The following is a 17567-nucleotide window of genomic DNA, read 5'->3' on the forward strand; positions in this document are numbered from 1 at the left end:
ACCCTCATCTATTCGATTCATCTATCTTTGGTCATGAACTTTGGGTCCTGACTGCAAGAATGAGGTCACGGATAAGCGGGTTTTCTCTGTAGGGTGTCTGGGCTTTCGCTTAGAGATAAGGTCGCTGCTGCTCCTTCACGTTCAGAGGAGCCAGTTGAGGTGGCTCGGGCATCTGGTTAGGATGCCTACTGGATGCCTCCCTGTTGAGGTGTTCTGGGCAAGTCCAACCTGTAGGATTCCCAGGGAAAGGCACGCTGGAGGGACAATTGTTTCTCAGCTGTCCTGAGAATGCCCAGCCATTTGGGCCAGCTTCCTGGAGGAGCTGACCCAAGTGGCTGGGAAGAGGGAACTCTGGGCCTCCTTACTTAGGCTGCTACCCCATCACTCGACTCCAGATAAGTGGAAGAAGATGGATGGATGGATGGATGGATGGATAGATGAATGGCATCTATCACCTTCTTAACCAATGCCATACTTTTTAAATTTAATAATTTAAAAAGTAAAATTGTTTTGCATTTTTAAATACATGATGAGTGGACTGTGGCACCTGTCATCTATTGTTTAGCTAATGGTGTTAATGTCGCGCTTCGAAATTAGCTGAGGAAACATGCAACACATTTAGTTTAATAAGCTACATTTTCAAATGATGTTAGTCGTGTGATTCTAGCTGTAACTGTGTAAGTATCAAGCAAAACGTACCTATGATCAAAAAAACAAGAAACCTTCCCACCACTAAATCAGTTCTTTTCTCACTAAAATTGGAACTCACCATCAATGGGGCCCCTGTTGGGTTGGGGAGGGAATGTCTGGCACACTGGGGGATAAAATTCAACATTTCTGCTGCTTTAATGTACCCTCTAAATTTAAGCACTAACGGGAACGTGAATGTATTTATTTATCTCTGGAAACCAAAGGATCTTCAAATTAGCAGTACAATCCATCAGTTTTCTCTATTTTAGTAGAGTTTAGTAGTTGATCAGATTTGAGTAAATCCTGCTAATATTATTGTTGTTTTGACCATGCATTAATATGTGACATTTATTAATTAATTCTCAACTACACTTGCTATGGTCACTGGAGCGGTTCGCAGTAAATTCACTGATTGTTGTTGTTTTCTTTAGATTTTATTTAAGGCCCCCAGTTTAACCAACCATCTATGAATAAATGGAAGGGCTGACAGAAGAAGAGAGGAGGGAGACGGTCGTGGACAGGTAACGGGAGAAGAATCGTGGCGGTGGTGTTACGAGCTCGAAGAGAGACAAAAACAAGAAAGAGGGAGAGAGAAAGACAAGGCTGTCCCTTCCTCAGCAGGACCTGCACGCCACACACAACATTTAACATGAAGTGAACCCCCGCCCACCTCCGTCCCTCTGCTCTGAGTGGGGATCGAGCCTCACTCCTGCGCAGCTTCATGTTGATCAGCACTGAGGGAACAACGAGAAGAGGAACGTCGCTGGCTGTCAGGCGCTTTTCCCTGACATTATACCGCATCTTGGAACTTTTTGTTCACGTCACCAGCGAAGCCGAGGCCAGGAAACCCAGCAGCACAAAGAAAGTTATTTGCCCTTTCCACGGATTCATTTGGCCAGACCGGCAGTTCACGTAAGTGCACGAGCGCACTTTCCCTCCTTTTTATTATTATTATTATTATTATTATTATTATTATTATTATTATTATTATTATTATTATTATTATTATTATTATTATTATTTTATGTCCGTCACCTTGTTCATCAGTATGTTTTCGTGTTTACGTGTCTGAGCTGAGAACAACTACTTTCGCTCAACTGACCGGTCAGTCCGTTTAGTCTGCATCAGGCTGCGCGCGCGTGTGTTTGCCAAGTCATTTCTCGTTTTCACTGTTGGCAAAAAACAATAACAAACAAACAAACAAACAAAAAAACAAAACTCAACAGCCGCTTTTGGGTCCGCTGGAATTACATATTGCAGTCAGAATGTTTTTTTGTGTGTGTGTGTGTGTGTGTGTGTGTGTGTGTGTGTGTGTGTGTGCGTGTGTGGGCGTGTGTGTGTGTTTGTGTGTTTGCAACTTGTGCCCCTTGCAAAACTGTTGTGATTTGCGCACAAAGACAAATATTGTGGATGGTTAAAAATATTTTGATATGAGGAGGACGATGTCATTTAGGCTGCCGTTGTTTGTGGTGACAACCCCCCTCCCCACCCCCCCCCCCCACCCCCCCACACACACACACATACACACACACACCTTAAGTCTTACATTTGTTATATACTATGCCACAAATTGACGCGGCACAAAATATCAGTTAATTTTAAATTAGCCAACAGTAATAATAATAAGATTATTATTATTATTATTATTATTATTATTATTAGTAGTAGTAGTAGTAGTAGTAGTTGTAGTGTTAATAATAATAATAATAATAATATGCTAAATCTCGCAGTCTGACGTCAGATAAAAACATTTTTCTCTACTCTTATCCTTAATAAATAGCTCTACGGTTTTTGTAAATGGATGTGAAAAGCGCAGTTTGCATTGAACCTAAAGTTTCATAACAGCCTTACTAATTGATTTAGATATGTATTTATTTATTTATTTATTTAGATATTTAGCTAGCTGTTGTCTGATTAATTTAATTTGGGTTAAAAAAAAAATTGGTAAAACAAACAAACAAACAAAACATGTCGTTATTTTAGCAATTTGCATGGTTCTGGAGACGTTCAGTTTATGGCCTCTTTAGGCCCAATAGCAAATCCGGACGTATGAGACAGAGATTTGTCTAATCCGTGTCAGCGTTTGGCCTGAGGGGATGGATGTAAATGTTCCTTTACTGGTTACCAGCCTGTCCTGTGCGTGAAGGCCGACCGGGATGCTGCATAAACCCTGGCAGGCTCCTATTATTAGTCGGCTTGAAATCTCATTGCCAAAAAAATAACTAATTGTACACTGACTGTAGAAACCCTGTTGCTAGAAATAAACGGATTCATTCCAAACTGAGCTCCGTTAAACTCATTTAGGTTGAACATGAATTTCTCCAGTGCCCCCCCCCCCCCCCCCCCCCCCCGATATCTTTGTATTATTTTTTTTTTAAAGTCCCTTAATTTAATAGAAACTACTTTGAATGAAATCAATGTTTTTTTGTTTTTTTTTAAATATAGGTTCCTTCACAAAATGAGCCCAAAGAGAAGTCAAATTATGAAATGAGAAATCATCACAAACCTTATTGTTTACCCTGGCAAAAAATAAATAAATAAAAAATAAAAATAAAAATAAATAAATAAATGCTCTTAACGAGTTGAGGCTGAATTATTCAATTTTTTTACACTTACAAAATGAACAACATAAGTGTTTTTTTATTTTTTTTATTCGATGAATCGTTTTAAATTCTAGATGGAGATGAGCTCCATGTTAATCACTGCAGAGGTTCTCCTATTACCCGGAACAGACAATTATCTTGTGGTGATTGTGCCGCGGGACTGCCTCGGCCTTCTCAGTCCCTCAGTCATATGCAAATAGATGTTATACCAGGGTGGAAATTAACATCTACAAACATTGGTCTGGAATTCCATCTGCCGCCTCTTGGAGGAGGCCCTTAATAAGTTCTCAGACAGCAAAGTGACACACATCTTAATCAACTCCTAATCCCGGGAATTAATTCTCGACGCGTTTATGAATAATTCCCGGAGTGATGCGTGCCGGGGGTTCGAGCGGGATGCGTCCGCGCCGCCAGATGGATCCGGCAATTTCCTGAGAAAAAAAAAAAAAGAAAAAAAAAAGGGAGAGGATTTCTGCTTCTCATTACTATTTATTTGTTATTATCATAGGCGGTATTTAAATGAAAGCCTCCGCTGCACCTCGACATCAAAGTTAGACACGCAGTCCACACCTGAGGTTGTGGGGGGGGGAAAGAGGGGTTGTTTTTCCAGGGCCTCATAAAGTGCCCCCCCAGGCAATAGCCGGGGCCCTGTAAAAGCGCACTCCTCTCCACAGAGGGGCCCTGAGCGGTAGCTGAGCACAGTGTCAGCTGTCTGGGCCCGCCGAGGGAGGAGAGCTCCCGATTTCGGAAACATGACGTCATCTCCTGAGGAGTGTGTTAGGTTAAAAGGGGCCTGGGGCCCCAGTCCCCTCTGTGACGGCAATGCCAGTCAGCCACGGTCTTCCTGCACTGTTCTGATATAAAAGCACGGTTTCACAATAAACATGTGGACTGATTTTCTTTATTCAGTTATGAAATGCCCCCCAGGTCTCCCCCCCACCCCCCCCAACCCCAACAATAAAAGACAACCCCTCCAACAGCAGTACTTGTTTTTTTTTTTTTAGAAGTAAAATTGAGTCCAAACGGAAAACCTTGCGCCATCCACAGACACTATGAACAAAATCTGAATTGAGACAAAGACTTGTTCTCAGTAATTCTTTTAATATATTATGCAAACATTAGTCACTGAGCCTTTTCAATTGATATATTTGCTACTTGGAGGCAGGAAGGTAAATCTTTCTGAAGTAGAAATTCTTTTTCAGTCTTAATCCAGTGGTTTTCCTTTCAGTAATCTTACTTTCTTTCCCCCAAAATGATACAACAAAAACCTCCATCCATCAGCAGAAGGCCATTTTTCTTAAATCTGAGATGACGGCCTTTTCTTTAAAGTCTTCAGCAAATCTCGCTCGGGACGCCTGGAAAGTCATTGATATCATGCAGTTTTCCAGGATTCCTCCTAAAGAAAACTTTTTTGATTAACTGGGATAATAACAAACTAAACCTGACAGCATTGTAGTAGAATTGGAATTAATGTAGTTAAATCTGAATCAGCCCATATGTGAATTGGATTTGTTTGTCTTGTAAAAAAACCCTGTTAAAATGATATTTGTTTTCAATTTGTGCTTCAAATAAACCAATTTACATTCATTCAAATTAGTGACTTTATGACCTGCTAAAATAATTTGTAAGTTTAGAGTCAGTAGACAGAAGTCAGAAGATGGACCAGTGCTTCAGTGGAAGTCATTTTGTTGGAATCTACATAAAGTGGGAGCCGAGAGGCGTTCAAGTGGAAACCTTTTGCCACCTGCACGTCAAAATTTAAGCCAGACGGTGGTCAAATGTTTTCTCGCTTTTCTTCCTTTTTCGTCCACTGAACACTTTCGACGAATGTTGGAAACGTCTCGTTTTCTGCCGTTCGGACGTTGCGCTCATTTGGTGAAAGAACTACGCTGCTTTACAAAGAATTCTAGAATTGTGAATGCATTGTGGCAGTATGTTGGAGTAGATCTATAAGGATGTTGTTGTGTCGCATCTCTTCTGTCGTCATCTCTTGGGGCAGCAGCGTCACAGCCAGACTGCGCCACGACAACCATCCAGCCACCCGGCCGTGTGTTTGAGTTCAAAAATGTTTAAAGTCGACAGGACATTTGAAAATATCATTTGATAGTTATGCACTTTTGGAAGACTGGAAGATTAATACCTGAACATCAACTACAAAGTCTTAAAAAAAAAAAGAAGCAATCATTAAAATAACCCAAAAACGAATCAATTAACAATGCTAAGCCTGGTGGGGGCACAAGTAAAGCCTGGTGGTCCGCCAGGCTTATAATACACTGAGGGAAATCTTGGAGTCTATAGGTGGAGGCTGGAGATTCTACAGAAGATCTCAGTATCATGATGCTGATCTAATGAAAACTGATTTGTCTGACTTTCATTTAAAAAGAAATGATAAAAACACGACTATCTGTAAACTCAGCTATTAATGTCTTGATGACAATCAATTAAGCATTGCTTATTTTTTTATTTTTTTACATATGTATAACAATACATACTCAGTGTGATCTATGTCAACTGCAAGGTAAAGTGGCTCATTAGGGAGAAGGTGACAGTGGCTGTCAGAGGGTATATAGTTTCCTCTGAGTACTGGAGTCAGTGTGTTGCTGTTGTGCGTTTTGTGTACAAATCATCACAAAGGCTCATGTAACCAAAATACAAAGAGCTGGCATGATAGATAAGAGATGGCAGGGAAACATGAAGAGGGTAGGTGTGTGTGCGTGTGTGTGTGTGTGTGTGCATGCAGCTTCCCAAAACAGGTTTATCAGACAATACAATCGCACACATAAAATCTATAACATCTGTAACAATACGGAGACCGGCAGTGACCAGCTGGCTGTCCAGCTCTGCCCAGACGGAGACTATCACAGCATTACTTCTGCTTTCATACTGAGGCCACTGGAAATGAAAAAAAAAAAAAAAAAAAAAAAATATATATATATATATATATATATATATATATATATATATATATATATATATTTGTGCTTCAAATAAACCAATTTACAAATTGGTTTATTATATATATATATATATATATATATATATATATATATATATATATATATATATATATATATATATAATGAAAATAAGGCCAAACAGTTAGATGCCTTTTTGATTTTTTATTATTCTGGGTTTTTCCATCATCTTGCTTTGCCAGTTGGACTTGCGAAGTTGCTCAAGCGTGCCAATGCGTCTGGTTAAATCTGTTTCTGCTGTCAACACGTTGGCTTTATTTGCATCGCATCCCGAACCTCTCGTGGCTTTTGGCAGATCTGGATGGCTCATGCTTTCCATCAACACTGCCAAAGCGCTAACTGATCACGGGGCAAATCAGCCGCAGCGTGGGAGACAATGCTTTCACCCCCGCAAGTCTGAAATTAGACTAAAATGTCATTGTGAGGCTTTTTTTTTTGTAGCTCGTCTCACATTCCAAAATAGACCCAGTGCGCAGGACAGGGGCTTCGTCCAGCTGCTTGTGTCAACCTCTTGTAAAGACTCACAACCGCCACACACATGGAAAAAAATAGACACACGATGGAAGCTACTGACAGATGAAGCGCAACACAAAATGGAGATATTGTTGATTTACGGGATTTTATTGCAACAACACCACAAAGAGTAAAAAAAATTGTTTAAAAAAAGTCTCGCATGTATAAAATGCACTGCAAAATGATTTTCATTACATTTGAGAGATTTGAAAATAGATGCAATTCTGCTAAGTTTCTAAGGTGACCTATAACTACAACTGCAACTACGAAGTCTAATTACAAGAGTTTTCTGTAAAGCCTTCTCTGATGTTTATGTAAAAGTCTGAATTTCTACAATGTTAAGACACACTGGAAAACAGTGAGCTGTAAAATCCTTCACACCTTCAAAACAGGAAAGGTTAGACTGCATGAAATAAAATTTAAAAAAATCAATTTAAAAAAAAAACACACAAAATGGTACTAAGTGTTTAACAATGAAGTGAGTTTCTCTCTGATTTGAGGATCACAGCGCCTGTGTTAAATGTGACCTGGGAATATTAACCTATTTATGACATGTCTCTCCTCCATGTGTGTGTGTGTGTGTGTGTGTGTGTGTGTGTGTGTGTGTGTGTGCATAGAGCCTGGTGATGGATTTTAACCTGCTGACAGACAGTGAGACCCGCAGCCCGGCGCTGTCTCTCTCTGACTCCGGAACACCGCAGCACGAGTCGGGATGTAAAGGCCAGGACCAAAGCGGTTAGTCAGCACATCTGTCCGTCTCTTCCTGGATATATGGATCAGAACATTTCGTCTTTTTTTTTTTTTTTTTTTTTTTTTGGACTGCTCTGAACGAAACCGTTTCATTTTTAATTACTTAACTTCCTTGGTCTAAACAGTTTTCTTCAATAAGCATATATGTCATAACATTTATGAATATTTAACCCCAGTTTTGTGATTTTTAATTTTTTTTTAAAATGTCATAGTTTATTGTGTCGCTCTCCCTGCGAAGCCTCAGTCCGTGGCACCGTGACGGGCCCCGCCGGTTCCCGGGGCCCGCCGGTTCCCGGGGCCCGCCGGTTCACGGTGCGCTGATTAATCAACCGGCAGCTCGTATCGGTGGCGCTTAACCGATCACCGTGAACCGACACGTGGACCTTACAAACAGAAAAGAAAGAGACACCTATGACGTCTCCTGATGTAATCAGAACAAATATTTTAAACATTTATATATATTTTCTGATTTTGTGGCTCAGTCTGTTTATGAAGTTTTAAATAATAAACGTTGTTTGCAAACCGCTTTGGAGGAAGTACGATTATAACATTCTAACTAGTCAAAGTATTTAAAAGACACGCAGTAAAAAATGCCTCCATGCGTCTTGTTTTAAGGAAGCTTTTGTTTATTGAGCCGCAAGCCTTAATGGTTGCTGTATTTAACATTTAGTTTAGCTGCAAACATGCACAAACCACCGGTTAACACCTGTTTCCAATTAGGTACTTTCTTAAACGACACATTTTAAATGATCGAGGTGTAATTATATTTTGCGCACCAGAAGTTTTTTTTTATTTATTCCAAAGAGTATTTTTATTTATACAAATTTCTTTCGGAGAAACGATTTGGTGATTTATTATAACGTCTAACAACGTTTTTAAAAATGTTGAACTAAAATATATTTTCTAATTGAAACTCAGGCTTTGTGGACCACGCGCGTTAAAAGTTGGCTTCAGTTTCTTTCAAGGTCTGTGGAAGAGGAATAAATATAAATATCTACAGTATTTTTTTAAAGTAATTTGTGTTTCACAAGATTTTTGTAACCTATTTATTTATTGATTTGTTTTTGCAAGACAAAGAATTATTTTTAATAAAACGAACGACTGATCACAGACACTCCGGTTAAGAGACATTCATTTATGAGAAGAATATTTCTCAGTTGAGACTTAATTCTTCAGGACAATGATAAACAAACCGCAAACTTAAATGTAACTTATGTCTTAAGAGGAGTGCTGCACCTGCTAAGCCTTGACTGAATCATCTGACATGTGATTATTGTTTTCTTCCTGAAATAAAAATAAATTGACTTCTTTTATTTGCAGCAGTTTTGTTAGCTTGAGATCTTTTCTGTCTTCCCAGGTGTTGAAAGGTGACGATTTTAATACTTTGCTGAAGTGAATTTTCTGCTTAAAATAATCCGATGCACAGAGCTGGAGTATAGCCTTCTTCCTTCTGGCACATTGTTAGTCAAACTGGTCCCATTGTTCATTAGAACATCACTCTGAAAGGCCAGTCCTTTCCTCTGTGCTGTGTTATAGACTTAAGTGACAGCTTACCAGTGTCAGTTTACTGCCAGATAACAGCCTCAGCCTGGCCCTTATTGGTTTTGCTGGTGGCCCCGTGGAGCTTCCTTTTAAACCCAGTTGATCATTTTGAACTGCTCCCAGAGACCTAAGCCGTCACCAAACAGAACCCAACCTGCCCCGGTCACAAAGGCCTGATCCACGGGATTAGCTAGCCAGCTAAATTCACGTCTTTCCGTAAGGTCCTCAAATTGCATGAGTTTGATCTGGCAGTGAGGAGCCCAGGCAGACATAACATTCAGCAGACCTTTAAACCAACTCTGCTGGGGAGAAAACGCAGTCGGCCGCAGCATCAGATCCGCTTTGCATGTAATAATTGTTTGCGTTTGTTTCCCTAGCACTGTAGCACAATCACGGTTGTCGGTTTCTTGCCTGAAGGGACTTGAGTTGCTGTTTGAACAGAGATTATGTTTTCATTCATCTGAGGTTGGGGTGTGTTGATTATGAGCTTCATGCAAATTTATATGGAGGTGTGGCACGTATAGATACAAAGAACTTTGACTTGATCATTTGAATTATGCACTAATCTTTAAGCACATCTTCTTGAAGTGCAGTGACACCCAGTGCTTTTGTTTTTATCTTTTCTTCAGGCCAGTAGAGATCGGATTTGTCTTTGTTAGACTAATTTATATAGCAGTGTTAAACCTTCAAGCAATCACAATAGAAGTCAATCATTCTATAATACATTTTTAAATTGAGTAAGATTGCTTTTGGTATTTATAGAGCAGCAGTTCTATACTTATTAGTTTCATCTTGATTATTACTTGAACCTTATTTGTTTCATGTTTTTCACTAAAGTTTAAGTGTTGACTGCTCTTCTAGCAACAGTCTTTCTGTATTTAAACATACTAATAAAAGGTTTCCCCCAGAAAACTTGCTAAGTCCGGTGGTTGGGCGCTGGGTCAGTCATTCATCCAGCGGCCCGTCGTGTTTTTCAGTTAAAAAATGTTTCAAGTGGACAGGAGATTTGAAAATATCACTTGATAATTATGTATTATTGAAAGATTGGAAAATGAATACCTGAACACCAACTATAAAGTATATAATTTTCTGATGACATTTTAGCACATTATAAAATAATATATTACTGAGCATGAAACACACATTTAATATTCCATCTCGCTTGAGGTCTGCCAATAAATGTCCACCATGTCAGTCAGTGGCAAAAGTTGTAAATGAGAAAAATGGCCGGACGTTTTAGTGAGTTTTCAGACATCTGCAATCTACTCAGTGGTCAGATTCGACAGATTTCCAGTGAACTGTGGCTGAAAACGTTGATCTGCCATCACAAACATGCCAACAAAGAAAGAGGATTGTTTTAATTTGGCAAACTATGGGCTAGCGAGGCCCTGTTCTGTGTTTTAGCAATATTTTTCAAACGTTAGTTTTGTTGCTTACCATTCTGTACAGCAATTGTCTGATTTATTTCAAACAGGTTTTTAAAAACAAGAGAAAAAAGCAGTCAGTACGGATGTGCGTGCATCACCAAGAACAAAAATAATTAGCTTACCACGACTTTTATGCTTGAGGAGTAGAAAGAAGTGAACACTTATTTAATCAAACTAACTCATAACAAGACAAGAAAATCTATAGATAATAGTAATAATGACAATTGCAGATAACAACTGGACATGCAGCACCAGAATAATTCCCAACTCCTTGCCAATGTACACCTATAAATTCTTCTTAACATGTGTTATATAAATACAATGCAAAGAAAAACACACACAGAGAGAAACTGATAACAATGATAGCACCTGTTTATCTGCAGACACTGAGAAATCCCAGCAGACCAAGTTGGATGAGTCAGGTGTTGAAGATGGCTCTCTGAAGAAGAAGCAGCGGCGGCAAAGGACTCACTTCACCAGCCAGCAGCTCCAGGAGCTGGAAGCCACCTTCCAGAGAAACCGCTACCCAGACATGAGCACAAGAGAAGAGATCGCTGTGTGGACCAACCTCACTGAGGCTCGGGTCAGGGTGGGTACACACACACACACACACACACACACACACACACAGTCGCTCTTATCTCATTGGAATAGGAAACCGAGTTCTGTATGTTTTTTGTTTGTTTTTATGTTACATTAGCTATATTAAAACACGTAAGCGTGTTTGGATCTTGCAAGAACACTGGGTCAATTTAAACTGCAGGACATTTTAAAAAAAAGGTCAGCATGTCAGTCGGTCCGACACTGGACAGTGTCGCGTGGTGCTTTCAACATGACTCTCGATTGTGTTGACTGTGTTACAGTCGTGATCTGAGGCAGACAAATGTTTCTCCTCTGAAAATATGGCACAGTTGCACTGGGAGATTTAACTTCAACCAAAGCTTATATCACAAAATCTGGACTCACTGAGGGTAGTCGGTTGTACATACATATCATGATATCAACACATGTGTGATCTAGGTTGATTATCCTGGATTACAAAAGAGTATATTCCCCTCTTTGTGGTATTCTGGCTTATTTCCTTATTCATTCAAAAACATAAAAGGTCCATCTCTGGAAATTAGAATAAAATTGAACAGTTCCTTTATTTTAGTAATTGAATTCTAAACGTTAGACTCATTCACTACTCAGAGTGTGTAATAAATCTCTGAGAATGAGAGTTTATTAGAATGAATTCATAACTAACATTGTTAGTTATGAATTCCAGATAATGAAAACCCTCAATCCTCAGACCTATATAATTGATTAAATGGAGAAATGTTATGATCATGGGGAAGCCTGTTTACATTACACATACAGTCATTAGCTATGTTTCTATCCCATTGTCATGCAAATTTTGAGCAAACTTTAAAAACTTCATTGTGTTTGAACTGTGTAAGGGAGTACCAAGTATGGGACAGTGAAAGGTAGAATATGGACGTTCCTGATGGCTTGCAATGTTACTGGCATAACAAGGAAGTCCCAGTAGATAGAGTTTGTACAAGACACAGTGGAGGATGCTTTGTCATGATCTGCAGAGCTTTCTGATTCAGGTTGTGCAGGGACATCAAAAACAGCTACAGGGAGATGCTGCAGCAGGCATCCCTGTGAAATACATTAACTTTGCTTGACTTCTGTGTTATGAACGCAGAAGTTCATAACAACTTTATCCAGGGAAACAATTTTCTTCTTATGTACCACCCTACATGTTCTCCTGGTTTTAATCCTGAGGAAAATGTTTAGGGAAGGATAAACATAAGAGATTTACAAAAATGGGAGCGAGTTCCTCCTAGGTTCAAATCCCGGCCTGGGGTCTTTCTGCATGGAGTTTGCATGTTCTCCTGTGCAGGAGTGGGTTCTCTCCGGGTACTCCAGCTTCCTCCCACAGTCCAGAAACATGACTGTCAGGTTGACTGGTCTGTCTAAATTCTCCTTAGGTATGAGTGTGTGTGCATGGTTGTTAGTCCCGTCTGTCTTGTGTGTTGCCCTGCGATGGACTGGCGACCTGTCCAGGGTGACCCCGCCTCTCGCCTGTTGACCGCTGGAGATAGGCACCAGAACCCCTTGCAACCTCACTAGGGATAAGTGTGTAATATAGATGGATGGGATGAATTCCACACTAAAGCAGCACGAGGCAGCATTCCCTTCCAGACTGCTGGAAACATCCATCATGAATTTTTGGACTGATAAACTAGAACAGTGCCTGCTTGACAATGACAATAAAGATTTATCTTATCTTATCTATCTTATCACTATTAAATCTTTTTTTTGACACTGTTAGGGTTTTGTGGGCTTTAGCCTTTAAACTTCTGACCAGCTGGTAAAACAGCATAATTAAGTTTTCAATAATTTGCCTTCGTATTTGTTTTATATCTCGCTGTAAGTTTTTCTCACAATATGAAGCTCTAATTACCATCTGGTTATAATCCAGCATTGAGAAATGTGAATACATTTGGTTTCTCACCTATTCCCAAGAGGGAGAGTGCTTTGGACTTTGTTAACATGAACATGCAAACATTGTTCAGAGACAAATTGCGTACACCTCCAGGCAATGATTTGCTACTAAAATCAAATGCAAAGTATTGTAGAGAACACAGTGCCATGATGCATTCAAGGACAAAAGCGCCTTTTGATTCCAGCCTTGTTCTGCTCATTTATACACACACACACACGCACCCCCCCCCCCCCCACACACACACACACATGCTGCTGCGATGGACTGGCGACCTGTCCAGGGGGACCCCGCCTCTCTCCCATTGACCACTGGAAATAGGCACCAGCACCCCAATGGGATAAGTGTGTATGATATATATGCCTCCTTTTTTGACCTTTTTTTTTATTAATATAAATTATTGGAATGACTCCAAATGCAAAGCATTTAATCTTGTTTATCTTCGATATAAAAGTTAGAGCAAAGTTTTCCATGAATTTACCCACAGATGAACTTTCCCTAAGATCTATTTTGTTCCTTTGAAATTTTAACCAAAGGTTTGATGAAATTAATATCCCGCAGATAATAGACCATAAAATTACAAATTTGAAGATTGCCCTTCTCTGACATGACTTTCATTTAGATTCCACTATCTAAATAAGTGACTGATTAGTTTCAATAAGGTCTGATTAATACTGTTTGATCGTACATTTCATCTTAATTTGTGGGATCATTATGTCTTTACCCGTGTGCACACAGTAATACTGGAATCATGAGAGTGGGCTTAAGTTGCTCTGGCTGGATCTTTTTTTAGAATTAGACTTTATTGACTTCAGACTGTTTCAAGAAGGAAATAATTGGAAGAAACTTGTTCATTTTTTCCTGAAATTTTGTCTTACGTGCCAACATCAAATTCATAAAGTGAATGAAGGTGAGGGACCCCTTCACCCAGGCCAAAAGGTGTTCACCGTTAAATCCAGTATAACTGCACTCTAATAATTTTTTACCATATTATCATAGCTGGTGACCTCATCTCCATGTTTGCACAGAACAAAATTATCTTTCAAAGAACATTAAAAATCTTCAATTTACATACAATCAAGCGTGCTTCTTTAGTAGGTAATAAATTACACTCTTGAGTAAAAGCAGGACTAAAACACACTTGTTTTATTTTATGGTTCTCTTTGCATCTTGTATTCAAGCCTGTTACTCAGGGATTGAATTCCTTTCCTCAGTAAATATGATCACAAAGTCATCTCTTTGCTAAAGTAAGGCATATTGTAGATAAAACTGCCAGAAAACACCTAACTTTGATGTAATGGAGCAACCTTTGATTTGAGTTTGTTTCCTTTCTAATGAGACAATAGAACTTGATGTTTTGATAAGACATTTACTCTATTGCTCAGAGTTTACTGCAACTAAATTGTTTGCACAAACATATGATTGTCTTTCTTCCTATGCTTCAGGTATGGTTTAAAAACCGCCGTGCAAAGTGGAGAAAAAGGGAAAGGAACCAGCAGGCAGAGTTGTGTAAAAATGGCTTTGGCGCCCAGTTCAATGGACTCATGCAGCCGTATGATGAAATGTACACAGGCTACTCCTACAATAACTGGGCAGCCAAAGGGCTAGCAAGCAGCCCGCTGTCTGCCAAAAGCTTCCCATTCTTTAACTCAATGAATGTAACGCCCCTGTCAACCCAGCCTATGTTCTCGCCTACAAGTTCCATCTCCTCCATGAACATGCCCTCTAGCATGGTGCCCTCGGCTGTAACTGGAGTCCCTGCTGCCGGGCTAAACAACCTGGGGAACATCAATAACCTCAACAGCCCCACAGCGCTCAACTCTGTAGCGGTGACTGCAGCCACATGCCCCTACGCCACCACAGCCAGCCCCTACATGTACAGAGACACCTGCAATTCCAGCTTGGCTAGCCTACGGCTTAAAGCAAAGCAGCACACCAACTTCGCCTATCCAGCGGTGCAGAACACCGTGTCCAACCTAAGCCCCTGCCAGTATGCTGTGGACCGGCCTGTATGAACTCCACATATGACTTTACAAACCAGCTGTAAAGCCCACCGCCACTCTGAATTCTCATCTCTCCAGTTCCATCTCTAAGCCGCTGGTGGTGCAGCAGGTCAGTTTGTGTCCTGATGGTTAACCATCAATCGAGTCACAGTCAAGACCAACAAATGGGACTCCACAGATGGACCGCTGTTTCTTCTGCGGATTGACCACAGTTGCAGAACTGATCGAGCATTTTCAAGCTAGTTTTAAAGAGGAGGATTTGATTTTCCTTCTTTTGAACTGCATGATGAGAGAAATAACAGAAATCACGGATAAGTGAACTGTTGGACTGGTTGTTAGCATCTTGGGTAAGAAAACCCAAGATGCTAACAGAGCAGAGCTCTCACAGAAAGTGGGCTTGTGGTTTCAAAGCCAGCAATTTGTTTTCCTGCTTTCTGTGAATATATATAATGAGCCCCAAGTTATTCATACCCCTGGCAAAATTAGACACAAGTGTTTTATTCAACCAAGAACCTTACTTCTGTCCAAATGTAGACAATGTGAAGGGACTATGAATATTAAAATTTGATCTGTTTTTGTTTAAATTATATTAAAAAGGCATTTCCAAAATTATTTCTATGTTTCTTAATGATTGAAGGAAAAATCATAATTGGCAATGCAGCAGTCTAACTTTCTCCTGTAATATCTGACCAGCAGTTTTTCACGTGTTCACAGGTATTTGGATAATTTATCTTTAGCAAAGCGCTCCAAGTCTTTGGAGTGGGAAAGTCTCCATGCTGTCACCAAATATTTTTAGCTCGCTCTCCTCAGATTCAAGATGGGATTCTGGGTGGAAAACAAAATAATAGTATAATATTATCAATAATATCAAATACTGATATTATTTTGAGTCCGAAAAACATGTTGGCTAAATTATACTTGGAATATTACTTTTAACGCTAAATCTGTCCGGGGTATGAATATGGTATCGTATGACAGAAACCTAGTAAGGACCATAGATAAACATTCTATGTGCACAGTATTTAGAAACTAGAATTGCAAAAAAAAAAAAAAAAAGTAAAAAAAATGGTTTTACCCTGCAGGTCCTCATGGGGAACTCTGGAGTTTGAGAAGTCTTGAAAGTGAACACGAGTCTGTAATTTTAAATAGAAAGTTATCTATTTAAATACACGCTGTATTCAGTACACGAGCAAAATTTTCAAGCAAAACTCTGAAAAGCCATTTAGTATAGAAATTTGTTCCTGGTCCATGGCCGTAAAAATGTATGTAAGAATGCGAAGCAAACATTTAAAAATACAAGCTTTTATCCTGGTGTTGCTTGCGTTGTCTCATCAAAAATAAGTAAAGGAAATGTTTCCATGAACTACAAGTAGACTATCCAATTAAACAGAGCGTCCCATTACAGCTAAAAAACTCTAGACAGCTCCAGGTTACTATGTTCCTTCACCCCTTCGTCTCTCTGCATTGCACTGTTACCATTTTATCCTTGTACTTATCATTCCTTACCAATGTACTTACCCTTTGGTATGTTTTTTGTTGTTCTTTTTTGGGGGGGTGGATGTGCATCTTATGAAATCACAGAAATAAACATTGGTTAAAAAAAGAATCTCTATGTCCAGGCAAAAAGGTCCTGTAAAGTCCTATTAAAATGCAAGTATTTATTATTACTTCCTTGGGAAATGAATCTTTTATTTTTATTTTTTGAACATTTACCAAAAAGTGAGAATACTGCATGTGTTAATCAGGACGAGAACGTTAGTACTTGTTCTCACAGTGTTCCCTAAACTGTAGCTTTCTGGACTTTATGCACTCACTGGCCACTTTATTAGGTACACCTTGCTAGGACCGGGTCTTTTGCCTTCAGAATTGCCGTAATCCTGATCGTGGCACAGAATCAGCAAAGCACTGGAAACATTCCTCAGAGAGTCAGGTCCATATTGACATGATAGCATCGCGCAGTTGCTGTAGATTTGTGACTGTCGGGATTGTCTGTTAGAAGACTCAGAATAACTGTGTCATCTGAAAATGTTATTATATTCTGATTGGGTTGACAACTAACACATTCATCTGTGTACAAAATGAAAAGGTAAGGCAGACTAACCCCCCAGCCCTGTGCTACTTAACTTGGGATCAGAGTTGTACTTTACTTGCTGAGATCTTTATGATAAAAAAAAAAAAAGAGTAATACCGCTTAATTAAAAAAAAGGGTTAACCTTCCAACTGAACTAATTTTCTGAGGAGGATTTTTGTCTGAATAGAATTAAACGATTAACTAAAATTGACAAAAAGAAATCTGGCATGTGCTGTAGAGTTCCCCAGGTGCTTTAGTGAAAAGTATTGAACTGTGTTTCCTAGCGACGGCAGCCAGAGAGCCACAGTTAATTCTCAAGTCTTTGAGGGTCAAGTCCAAATCTAGTCTGAACTCTTTCCCCCCCAATTTAGAGTCAGTTGGCAGTGAGCAGTGCTTTTCAACCATTGACCTCAAAGCACACTGCCCTGCATGTTTTACAGCAACCTCCTTCAGGACACCTGATTTCAATTGATGGCTGATACAAAAATCAAGATAACCAAAG

The 17567-nt window shown here is 39.5% G+C and overlaps 1 protein-coding gene across 2 annotated transcripts; it reads left to right on the forward strand.

Moving 5' to 3' along the window:
• Positions 1-1464: 1464 nt before the first annotated feature.
• LOC102228685 (pituitary homeobox 3) lies at positions 1465-16661 on the forward strand. 2 transcript variants are annotated; one of them, XM_023327989.1, is made up of 4 exons: positions 1465-1602; positions 7399-7516; positions 10884-11089; positions 14437-16661. In XM_023327989.1, the coding sequence occupies exons 2-4, from the start codon at positions 7408-7410 to the stop codon at positions 15004-15006; spliced, it is 885 nt and encodes a 294-aa protein (XP_023183757.1). In that variant the 5' UTR covers positions 1465-1602; positions 7399-7407; the 3' UTR covers positions 15007-16661. The 2 variants fall into 2 exon arrangements, with proteins under 2 accessions (XP_023183757.1, XP_023183758.1); XM_023327990.1 differs by lacking the exon at positions 1465-1602 and having other exon boundaries at positions 6401-7516.
• The last annotated feature ends 906 nt before the right edge of the window (positions 16662-17567 follow it).

Source organism: Xiphophorus maculatus, chromosome 22 (assembly GCF_002775205.1).
Source record: "Xiphophorus maculatus strain JP 163 A chromosome 22, X_maculatus-5.0-male, whole genome shotgun sequence".
In the NCBI taxonomy this organism is placed as follows: Eukaryota; Metazoa; Chordata; class Actinopteri; order Cyprinodontiformes; family Poeciliidae; genus Xiphophorus; species Xiphophorus maculatus.